Source organism: Cupressus sempervirens, chromosome 6 (genome assembly GCF_028749045.1).
Source record: "Cupressus sempervirens isolate cs-2001-9-10 chromosome 6, ASM2874904v1, whole genome shotgun sequence".
In the NCBI taxonomy this organism is placed as follows: domain Eukaryota; kingdom Viridiplantae; phylum Streptophyta; class Pinopsida; order Cupressales; family Cupressaceae; genus Cupressus; species Cupressus sempervirens.
In genome coordinates this window covers 387779074-387791151 of record NC_143123.1, presented here as the reverse complement: position 1 = coordinate 387791151, position 12078 = coordinate 387779074, and the positions used below count along the sequence as shown (strand labels likewise).

The 12078-nt window shown below is 39.1% G+C and overlaps 1 protein-coding gene across 4 annotated transcripts in view; it reads left to right on the top strand.

The window, feature by feature from the left end:
- SEC8 (subunit of exocyst complex 8) overlaps positions 1 to 12078 on the top strand; it is a 254137-nt gene that overhangs the window by 206475 nt on the left and 35584 nt on the right. For all 4 annotated transcript variants that reach the window (XM_089788245.1, XM_089788243.1, XM_089788246.1 and 1 more), the window contains exons 23-24: positions 11158 to 11259; positions 11446 to 11520. In XM_089788245.1, the coding sequence (XP_089644371.1) occupies positions 11158 to 11259; positions 11446 to 11520 (177 nt within the window). The remainder of the gene's footprint in view (positions 1 to 11157; positions 11260 to 11445; positions 11521 to 12078) is intronic.

Genomic DNA, 12078 nt, shown 5'->3' with positions numbered 1-12078 from the left:
AAGTTTGATCACATCAAGTTTTCGAATGACAATGGACAATTCATCAGAGAGAGTCAGAGGTTATCAAAAGATGTAACACCATGGTTATTAGGGTGAATGCAGTAGCATGAAATATAGGAACTCTAAATCTTGTTATCATTCGAGATTGCATCGCCAAGTACAAGGCCCTTCAGAGCAATCCCTAGGATTGTTTCCTTCTCTTCCATCTTCTTTCTTCTTCTTTCATTTTTGTAATTGGAGAGGATGCATTACATGAAAGGATGTAATTACATGTAATGCGAGTTGCATGTGCAGTTGCATGCAACCCAAAAATTTCTCTCTTAGTCAGACCAGGTCAAAGTTGGTTGAGTTGTGTTGTCGGTAAAATGTATAGTGTAGCCGAGGGGTAGAGTAGTATCCGAACAAGCGCATGACGCTTGAGTCACCCCTTTGGAAGGTTATATGTACACATCCGAGATGGACTTTGGAATCATCATTGTGATCATTGTAGTCATTGTATTCAGATTGTAATCATTAAGTGCATATATGAATAAAGTATTTGTTCTATGTTGAATTGTGTTATACTACATGTGTTGATCTTTTTACCCTGTACAGTAAACATTTGGCGTCGTTGCCAAACGTACCTAGAACGAAGGAATGATATGAAGATTAATGTCGAATTTGCTTAACAAGGATAGAAACAAGGTGAAAGATAAGGATGAATTACGTACAACACAAGAAATTTTAATTTTAACACAGCAGGCAGAGCGCAAGTAGAGACTTCAGCAAATTGTCGAGGGGCACCAAATGGGTGAAGAGGCACAAACGGAGGGAGTGCACTCACTTAGTAGGCTGAGTGCCAAGGAATTGCTAGAGGAGACTCGACAACGCCTAAATTTGGAGGAAACAAGGGAGGAGTTCCTTAACTTGTATACGCCGAGGGGAGAGTGTCCTAATGGAAGAGAAGCAACTCGCATTGCTCGGAGTGTCAAGGGAGCACGAGCGTGGAGTGATCTCTTCATTCCCGATACACCGAACGAACGGATACAGGCGGAGAATAGAACATCATCACCTGAAGAAGACCTTTCACCAGACAACACGGTTGTTGGAAACAAGACTGTTAGACAGAACAACACGAGTGTGCAGAACAACACGGGAGCTCAGAATAGTGTGGGTACACAAGTACCTCAGAATCAAAGGAAAGTAACGATGGCAGGTCCTAAAGAAAAGTTACCCAAGTTTCATGGTGATGATACAGCAAACCCTATCTGACATTGTAAAACATGTGAAACCATATGGACGGCAAATGGCGTGATGGATGAAGACGATTGGGTCAAATAGTTCTCAGCGACCCTGCGGGGTGTGGCAATAGATTGGTTTTTCGACACGAGTCCTTAGAAACTCAATATATGGGAGAACGTTAAAAAAGAATTTATAGCAGAGTTCAGATTGCTTTGGGACGATAATGAAATTGTAGCAGAGATATATAGTACTAAACAAGGAAAGAATGAAACAATCCGAGCCTATGCTAGACGACTAAAAGAACTAGTTGGAAAGATGGAAAGTCAACCGGTGGATGGTTTGAAAAAATAGTGGTTTGTGGAGGGCTACGACCGGCTCTAAAAAAGAAGATGAAGATTGTACCATCGGCATCGTACATCGATGCGTATACTTGTGCAATGGATTTAGAAAGTGAACAAAAGACAAGAAGGAAAAGCATAAATCCTCCAATTCAGAGGATTCATCCTCGGAAAGTAGCAGTAGTGATGAGGAGTCAAACAAGAAGGTGCGAGCATTACAGAAAAATATGCTTCGGATGATGAAAGAATGCAAGAATTTGAAAAAGAATCTGAACACAATGAAGGGAGAACTGTGGTGCACAGATTGTAAAGAGGATGGCCATACGAAGGGCTCATGCCCGAAGAAATAGTTTTGTGACATCTGCCAGGTGGCGGGACATTCCTTGAGAGAGTGCCCATGTAACATGAAAGCAAAAGGACACCAGCAAGTGTTACTAACGCAGTTTGCATCCACTAACAGCAATAACACAAGCAATGATGCAACTTCGGGTGGATATCGCAATAACAATAGACGCAGAAGGGGTGGAAAAAATAACAATAACAATAGAGGCCGGAGTAGAATACAGTACAATGCGAGTGGACGGCCGATGATACAATGCCGAGCATGTAACCTTTGGGGTCACTTCGCAAGGGACTGTACTACAAAGGAGACACCACAACTACTATGCAGATGGTGTGGTCTAGGGGACCATGAAGATTCAAAATGTCCCAAGCAAGGCGTAAATCTATTAAGCATTGAAACGTGTGATGAGAAGGTACTGGAAATCACACAGGAACAGGCGAAGAAAGCAAAATATCCGAATGCGGAAGAAGAGAAGGAGAGGTTACAAAAAGCTCGAACAGAGATAGAAAAGCAGATGAAAGCGGAGAAGTCACAAGTAAAGGACACTAGCGAAACATCAAAAAGAAACTTGGTGGAACAAAACATGGTGAAACAAATAATGCAAATAGAAGTGCCGATTAAATTAAATGACCTTCTCATGATGCCACAGTTGCGTACGGCTATTATAAATATGACGTCATCCCGAAGAGTGACGGAGGAAGCAAAGGATAGTAAGGAAACAACAGCGGCAGCAACAGACCCAATGCTATTGGCACTTGCGACAGGAAGACAACCAACAGTAGTGGAGATGGGCATTTTGGGTACTATGCTGACGGATACAATAGTAGATGGAGGATCGGGAGTTAATGTGCTACCAGAAGATATTTGGAAAAAGCTTGGACAACCAACACTATGGCCTCCTACTTTCCAGTTATTCACAGTAGATCAGCATGGGATAAAGCCATTGGGAACTTTGATGGCACAGCCGGTAACAATTGGGACGCAACCATTTTTACTGGATTTTGTGGTCATCCCACTGAAGAGAAAAGGGTACGACGTCATCCTGGGATGGGAATGGCTGGTGCAAGCAAACGTAAAACATTATTGGAAACAGAACACCCTATCCATGGAGAAAGGAGGCAGGAGATTCATAATCAATTTGCATACACAAATGGTAGGGGAAGAAGCAGTGTTGTCGGACTCAAAAGGCGAAGGCGAGAATGATGATGAAGGGAAAAAAAGGATGGAACCAGATGAAGAAGGGGTGTTGAGATTAGAAGGAGGGTCAATTGATGACGACCTAGATTCGGTGAACGGATTGCTACACTGGCAAATGAAAGATTATGAGGTCTTTCCGAGCTGCAACATTTTGAGTATCGAGGAAGAAAAAGCAGGCAATGAGTTCCCAAAGGAGTACAGTGAACTAAAGGAGGGAGAAGTGCAGGTGGATGAAACACCAGCCCATACGTTCAGTAAAGATAAACCGATGAAGTATGAAGGGCCTACAGTGAAAACAATGAATTTGGGTGATGAGGAAAATTTGAAGAACATTCTTGTAGGAGATGATTGGAACCCAATGTGAAGGCAACAACATTCAGAATATTCATGGAGTACAAGGATGTTTTTTCTTGGACGTATAAGGACTTAAAAGGAGTGCCACCAGAGCTATGTGTTCATCGGATACCATTAATCGAAGGTGCGGTACCCTTGTGGAAGCGGCCATACCGAATGAATAAGAACTATGCAACAGAGATCACGAAAGAAATTAACAGGATGCTGGAGGCAGTGATACCGACAGAATCCATGGTACCGAGTTTAAGGATAGCAATCAAGAACAAATTGGACGACATGGAGAGCTTAAGGGAGAGACTGTACAATTTGAACAAACTTGATGAGCAACAGTTGTAGGCACAATGGGCCATCGAAGTTGCACAAAATAGATGGAAGGAATGGCACGATAAGCACTAAAAATTAAACAAATTTCAACTGGGCCAGTTAGTACTGAAATATAACAGACGGAATGAAATCAGGCCTAGATTGTTCAAAGTTAAATGGGTCGGACTCTACAAGATACGAGAAGTTGGCTATAACGGGGCAATTAAGTTATGGACACTGGACTGAAAAGAAATACCAAATGCAGTAAATGGATTGAAGTTAAAAATATACCATAAAAGAAATGGTCCCCTGCCGACAAACAACTAAGAAAAGGAAAAACATTTGTAAATAATGTATATATGTATAATAAGTAATAAAACATGAAGGAGCACAGCTTGAATAAAGTAATAAAGTAATAAAGTGCGAAGAAGTATTAAAAGTGATGGGAAACACAGCGTACCGTACGACCTTAAAGGATATAATGTGCAAACAATATTCATTATTGGAAGAAGTTTAAAAGACCGTACTGCCTTTGGCGGAATGAAAATCAAGAAGACCATATGGCCATTTAGAATTGCTGAAACAAGAATCTAAACTCCGTATGGACTTAAGCAGGAAATCACTAAGATAAAGCCTCTGTACGGACTTAAGGAGCAATTCATTGAGATATTAAAAACTCCGTACGGTTAGAGGGAAGTCGAAACAGATAAAAGCTCACATAAGACAGAAGGGGATATTTTGAAGCCCGTACGACAAATAGAAAGAACATAGGAGGGAATTTGAAGCTATACGGTCAAAGAACCCAGATGACTGGAAGCAGAAATTGTACACCTAATAGGAGACCGTACGACCAGTAGAGAATAAGCGTACGGCCGGTTGGGGAAGAGCATTAAATAAGTATTAAAGAGGCATGCATAGGTCGTACGGTGATCGGCACAGGAGTAAAGAAAATTAAGACCGTACGCCAGAAGTAGAGAGGATTTGGATACCGTACAGTTAAAGCAAATTAATAGAATCTGGACATCGTATGGGATTGAGAGACAGGAAGCTGAGCCCGTGCGGAATTCAAAAACAGGAATATTATACGAAGAATAATGTGAAATAATGAGGGTCGTACATGTGATCCAGGCAAAAGCAAAACTACTGTATGGTGTGTGTGTCGTTGACTAGGCGAATGCAAAGGTTGAACCGTACAGCTGTGGAGAAGTGTCGTACAGCCAAAATAGAGATAAAAACCACAAGTAGAGACCCTAAGGAAGAAAGAAAAACCCAGGTTGTACAACGTATGGTGGAAGGAATTGGCAATTGCCAGGAAAGCATAAAGTCAAAGTCAAGATAGGAAAGCATAGAGTCAGGGAAGCCAAGAGAGGGCCGTACGCATCCGCACAAGGAAGGAGAAGAATTTTTGTGTTGAGGGATAACTAGCCTAACCTAGTAGAAGAACAAATGAATTATGCAGGAAAGAGGAAGTCCAAGAGCTAAAAAAAAAAATGACAACAAATCGAAACAATTCAGAATGAGTAACATATGATACCAAAGGGAAGGGAAACACATAAAAGGTAGTAAAATCTAAGAAGTTGGCTGAAAGAGTATGGAATCGGAAAAAAATGACAAAAATGGTGTGTTCCATGGACTTTTGTGTGAGTTTGAGAGTGCTAATTTGCTGCCCCTTGACCCTGTTGGGGGCGATGCCCCCTAGACCCCCAGTCGATGCGGTTATCAATCGTGGGAAGTGTGACCAGTTGATGAGACCTGGAGTTGTTGCAGGCATAGAGTGTCTGTGTACCAAAGGTAGAGAGAGCACTAGAGCAAGCCTTTCAAGAGGGGTGATACGCTTTGAGGCACTTGGAGTAAGTGTGGACATAAGCCTGTCTTTGCGGATGCATAGAGAGCTCGAGAGGAGCTGATCATCCAGTTGAAGGCAGTACCGCGACACTTGGCTCAGTCTACCCAGGAGGTGGAAGCAGAGAGAGCAACACAGGTGGCTATCAAGGTTAGCTTGATTAAGGAGACAGTATTGTGTTAGCAGAGGCTACAGATGCAACGTGGTTTGGAGACCAGTTTGGTGCAGGCATGGGACAAATGTGAAAGTGGCGTGACAGAAACAGATCTATAGTTAGTTAGTTAATGTATTCCATTTTGTTAATTGTCGTCCGGAGACTTCTTTTCTTTTGGGGGGGATGATGTTGTCGGTAAAATGTATAGTGTAGCCGACGGGTAGAGTAGTATCCGAACGGGCGCGTGACGCTTGAGTCACCCCTTCGGAAGGGTATATGTACACATCCAAGATGGACTTTGGAATCATCATTGTGATCATTATAGTCATTGTATTCGGATTGTAATCATTAAGTGCATATATGAATTAAGTATCTGTTCTACGTTGAATCGTGTTATACTACATGTGTTGATCTTTTTACCCTGTATAGCAAACAAGTTGCTTCCACTTTTTCCTCCATATTTTTCTCAACTCCTTTGCCTATATAAAGGAGTGCCCCCTCATTGTAAAAATCATTTATTGTTGTATGCAATAAAGCTCTGCCACATTTGTGCAAGCATAACTTTGACTGTGTAGTACGAATTTGGGAGAAAAGTGAATAAAAGAAGCAATTGGATTCTAAGCTTTGACTGGAAGCAATTTTGATAGAGAAAATTAGAAGCTTTGACTGTAATTTGTGCCTATTGTCTTTGATTCATGTTATTATTGTGTGTTCAATAATAGAGTATAGTGATCTAAGAAGCAATCGGAACTGAAGCTTTAACTTGGAACGGTTATGGCAATATATAGACTAGGAGCTTTGACTATAGCTTGTATTACCATCTCAAATTCACAAAAAATTAGTTAGAATCCCCTATTTCTAGAAGTCTTTGTGCCCTAATGGTAGAGGTTATTCTTATAGAATAGATTAAAACAGGACTTAGAGCCAAATTGGTACGCTTTCAGCTAGCCTTTGAGTTAGTGTTGGTTTATCGATATCACCGTTTACAACTTTAGATAGAAGTGTAGTTTGAGGTTTCATCTTGCCCATTACTCGCTCTACGGGTAAGTGGCTTCTTTCCTAAAAGCTAAGAGGAAAGAATATTGCTAACACGCCTTTACAAAATCTCTCAACTTCTTGGTTACCTTGAGTTGATCTAAGGAATGGTGAGAGGGGAGAGCCTTCCCTTTAAGGTAGGAGAGACTTTGTCTCACATGCTATGGTTGGTCATCCTATTTTGCGACTGGATTTTACCCAAAACTGTTGGCTGCAAAATATCCACCCAACATAGTCTATGCGCATCCATGTGTATTGCCTTGTCGGCTGTAGATGTCTTTTTTTCTTGGAAAGAGTCTTCAAAATATGCTGCTTTAGGTCAGATATAACTGAGTTATGCAAATAAAAGGTTTCCAAACTGCCACAAAAAGTGTCATGAATGCTTCAAAATTCTCATTGACCATATCCATACCCCTGAGAAGCTTTAAAGAGCCTCTAGATGCTTGGAAATTCTGTGAACTTGGTCGAAACTGCCCCCAATAGGCTCTTTACCTGCCATCCAACTCAACTACCTACCCCTAAATGCTCGGGAAGTTCTTCAACGTGGCTCATATCTCTGTTTGAGCTTGACAAACTGATTTTCCAACTTCTTCCAAAATATAGGACGTGTCCTTTCCTACTTGCTTTTGAAGTTGAGAAAGTATTGAGATCAGATAGATTTAAAAAAAGGTCCTAAAAGACTGCCAAAACTGATAAGAAAATGTGCCATTTGGGATAAAACTGTTGTCCACATGTACTCTTATGTTCAGAAGATCTTTTTGAAACCAAAAGACACCTAAGACCCGTATTTGAGCTCTTCAACTAGGTGTTAATGTTGAAGTTTGTAGCTGCGATAGAGATCTTTATCTCTAATTTTATGTGATAGAAATATGTTTGTTATAACTGTTATGATCATCTTCAGCTGAAAGAGATATTTGTGATTATATTTAAGTCAATATTATGCAAAAAGACGTGTCATACATCATGCGAAGAGGCATGCATATGGAAATGTGAAGTGTTGAATATGTGGAAATATGAAGGGTCTTATTTTTGACACTCAGAGATCTTTGTGTGAAAGATGAAGAGTCTTATGCAATCTATTTGTGTGATTGCTTGGTATATTGTAAATCAATCAATTGAAAGCCTTGTACTATGAAGTTTATACTGTTTGTAAATCAATCAATCAAGTTTATACAAGTTGATTCTGAGTGCTGCCTCCTATTGTTGAGATTCATACCTATGTGGGCTATATTATAACTCTTCCTTGTGCTTGCTTGTTGTTTCTTCTGAGTGGTTAAGGAAAGAAAGGTTTATGACTGTCAGAACTTCTTATGACTACTTCACAATGCATGGATTATTACTACAATCACTCTTTGCAACATTCCTTCATGACTCTCTTCTTGTCATTTATCATGCATTCAACTCTATGTGACTAAAGTTTCATACTGCTACCAAAACCGTCACATATGTATCTATCCAAACTTCTTCATGACTATCCCCTTGATGGTATTCACTGTCATACCCTTAAAAGTATGCTGGTGTTGTAATTTTGATGACTTCTGCTCATTATAGATCACAAATGATTTCTCTTAAGCAATCTTTCACACTATCACAATCGTAAAGCAACTGTGTCTTTCATCATTCTTGCATTCTTTTTCAAGAAGTCCTACCTTTGACGCTCTATCTTTCGTCTTTTTTGTATTATTTTTCAAGCTCTACCTTTGATACTCTCTGTCTTATACCCTTATTTTGACTTAGCTCATTGACTTCACTTCATTATTAACTAGCTATTCTACTTGACTGCATGATGACTTTATCTGCTTGCAAGACTTTTGACGTGTACAACAGCTTGCACATATTATTTCATCTGTTTGGAAATCTTCACTGTCAGGTCTCTTTTGGGGCTTAGAAACTGTTTTTTAACATGTTCCTTAGCTATGATCACTATCCGCCATCCTTCTCTTGTGTATCATGAAGTCTCTGAATGATCTTGCAGCTCTTTTAGGAGTAAAACATCCTGAAGATGTCTTATAATGACGTCTTACTCTTCCTCTACTTTCCTGTTTGTCAAGAAGGGATCATAACTGCCTCTTATTTGGAAAACAAGATTATCCCTAGCTCAACCACTGTGCTTCATCATTTCATGTCAAGGTCTGTCTCTCTAAATTCTGTCATTCCTTAAATCTAATTTGATCTTAATTGTCTATGACATATGTAATTGTCTTTGACCTTGAAGATTTTCTTTGTAACCTTGAAATGCAAAGCTACAGTCAAAGCTGTCACCAATAACTTGATTATGGCTGTCCTATTCAACTTGATTCACTCCGGTGTTGTACCTCCCACATGCCATGATATCATAACCTATCCAACCTTGCATTAATTCATCATGCACCTCTGATCTGTTGAAACTGTTCACTCGACTATTTTCTACTCTTCCATGTTTTTTCCTTCAAAATGGTCATAATGTACGCAATATACCCTGCTCATTGGTCTTTGATTGTTAATATTTTTGTCATTGTAATAGGATTGTCTTCTTGTTCTTTGGTCATCCATTATCTCTGTTCATAAAAGACTCCTCTTCCCTTTTGAAATTGGACTTGACATGATAAACCCCTTATTTAACCCTGTGGTACTACCATGGAAAAATAACGTATTTCTGTTATCCTGTCATGTCCTTTGATTTACAATTTTGTTCTCTTCTTCTTTGCATTGTGATCTTCCACAATCTTCACAGGTATATTGAATACACTGGCATCGTTCTCCTCGTTTTATATTGCATCCTATCATGGCACGAGCTCACAAGTTCTCCCCTTGATTTACAAGCTATGAAAGCCTTGTAAAATGTTGCTTTATTGTCAGTGATTTGATGAATATAACTTAATGAAAATATGCTCCCAAGACTAATGGATTTTAAATTTCACTAGCTTACTGCTACTCATCTAGCATAAAAGACCTGTATTCATTACACATGACTGTCCTCATTTCATGCCTTTCTTTCTTACTGCCATGCGCTGTCATGTATTACAACCTACTCTAGATTCTTTATGCACTTGTTACTTTCCATGATACCCACTGTCACCTCTATCCATTCCATGTTCTAACAGATACAAAATATACGCTTTGTGAGTGAATCAAAGCTTCATGTCTCTCCTCTTTATTTCTTTGAAAATATTGACTAGATCTCATGCTTAAAACTGTTTTTAAGATCCTTTTTCCTTTTGACTGTCTTTTACGTGACTGAGTCTGTCATTATCTGACCTTGGGCTGCCGGTCTTTCAGGGCTGTCTTACTTCGTTGTTTTCATTAATTATCTACTTGCATGAAGTTCCAGCTTTATCAGTTACACGCGGAATTTACCCCTATGATTCATCATCTCAGTTTCCTATAATATGGGCCATGGTTAAACCAAACAAATCCTTGTCCAAAACGTGTTTCCATGTCACTAGATCGATACAATGACTGGTATAGGACCTCCCAAATAAGTAGAAATGCATGCAAATGATGGATGAAATCTACCGCCATGCAACAAAAGAGCAAAGCCTATAACTAGAGGTTTCATGATCAATGACACGCCTGGTCCGTATTTCTTTCCACGCATGCGGAGGCAAAAAGTGTTGATTAGGCACGGTCCAAGATATCTTTCCCTTTCCTTGTGAAACTGAAACTGTTCAATTGCCTTTCCTTAATCCTTGCTGCAATTATAGTTTTTTTGTTGCTGAAACAAAACTTTGAGGAAAACAGGGTTTTCCCTTTCATTGAAAGTCAAACATGATTAATGAACTAATAGAAGCGTAGACACTAACTAAACAAACTTGATCTCTTCTTAATGCCCACAATAAATGAACTAATCAAAGCTTGTTTGAACAATTCATGCTCCAAATCTTAAGAAACGTGGCCTCTTTCTAATGCTTATGACTAAGTCTTAAGTTTTTAGAGAAAAAAAACATCAACCTTTCTTCTTAATAGGGAAAAAAAAACTCACTCACAGACCTTTAAGAATAAACATGCCATTTAACAAGATTAAGACTATGTCTGAGAAGTTTTTGATAATATAGACCAAATGGCAAACAATTACTAAACTGAATATCTAAACAAATTCCAGGCATTGCCTCGTATACAATATCTAGTTTAGACTTCAAACCAGAACTGTGAAATAAGCAATATTTGATATTCATTTGTTGTCGTGCAATGTTTAAAGATAATTTTCCATTGAAAACAACAGATAGATGCTTCGTCTGTGTGAGAATGGTTGATTATATTCTGTTGCAGGCTTTGAGCTAAGTAGAATTATAAATCATTTGATTGAAATGTGGTATTTTCCAAGATTGATATATTTGTTACAAACATTACTCATGATCTATTTGATATGGCAACACTTTCTGTCTTATAGATAACCAGGAGAGATGAGGAGATGGCTCCATATGTTTCAGAGGCAAAGCGAAACTACATCTTTGGTGGCATTTCTAGTATTTCATCAACTGGTTCCATTAAGGTCCTTTCTCTCTGACATGACTTGCTTCTATGCTTGACATGGGAAACTGCCACATCATTTTCATTTATGGTGTTCCTTAATTCTATTTATATGGACTGTAATGAAGAATTACTAGTGAAAGTGAATATTCCTTTTCTTCCAAGTTGTGCCTTTAAGCATAATATAACATCTATGTGCTATATGCAGGCATTGAATGACATGAAATCCATAAATTTGTTTGGTATCCGCCAAATATGTCGAAACTGTATTGCACTGGAACAGGTATCTATATTTGTTTGTGTTGGTTCAATTCAGTATGAATTATCTTACTCTGGCCAGTTGCATGGAAAATCTTTTTTCTTTGTGATTGACCTTTTCCACAGATAGTTTGGGTTAGGTCAATATAACATAAACTTATGAGCATTGACTTTGACATTGTCCATGAAGACTTAGTATTTAAAAATCACATCTTTCAAGCCAAAAAAAAACTCACATCTTTCACCTGATCTATGTTCTGTGAAAGTGAGAATTCAAGTTACGTATTGAGCATATATTTTGGTGGAACCTACCTCCGTGTGTTTTCCATTATTATGCTTTAACAACCATGGACTTTTGAAAAAGCTGGGTATGTACTTAGTTTTGCATGTTTGACTGTATAGTGGGAACTTGGGCCAAGAACAAACTCAAAAAGCATTGTAAAAGCTCATTTGCCCAGCAGATAAGGGTAACGGAGGCATGGAAGCTATCAAGCATAGTTGTAATCTATGTTCCCCCGAGTTTCCGGGATAGGGACGGCAACAGCAAATTTTTTTGGTCATTTTGGGGACAGGGGGGATGGCT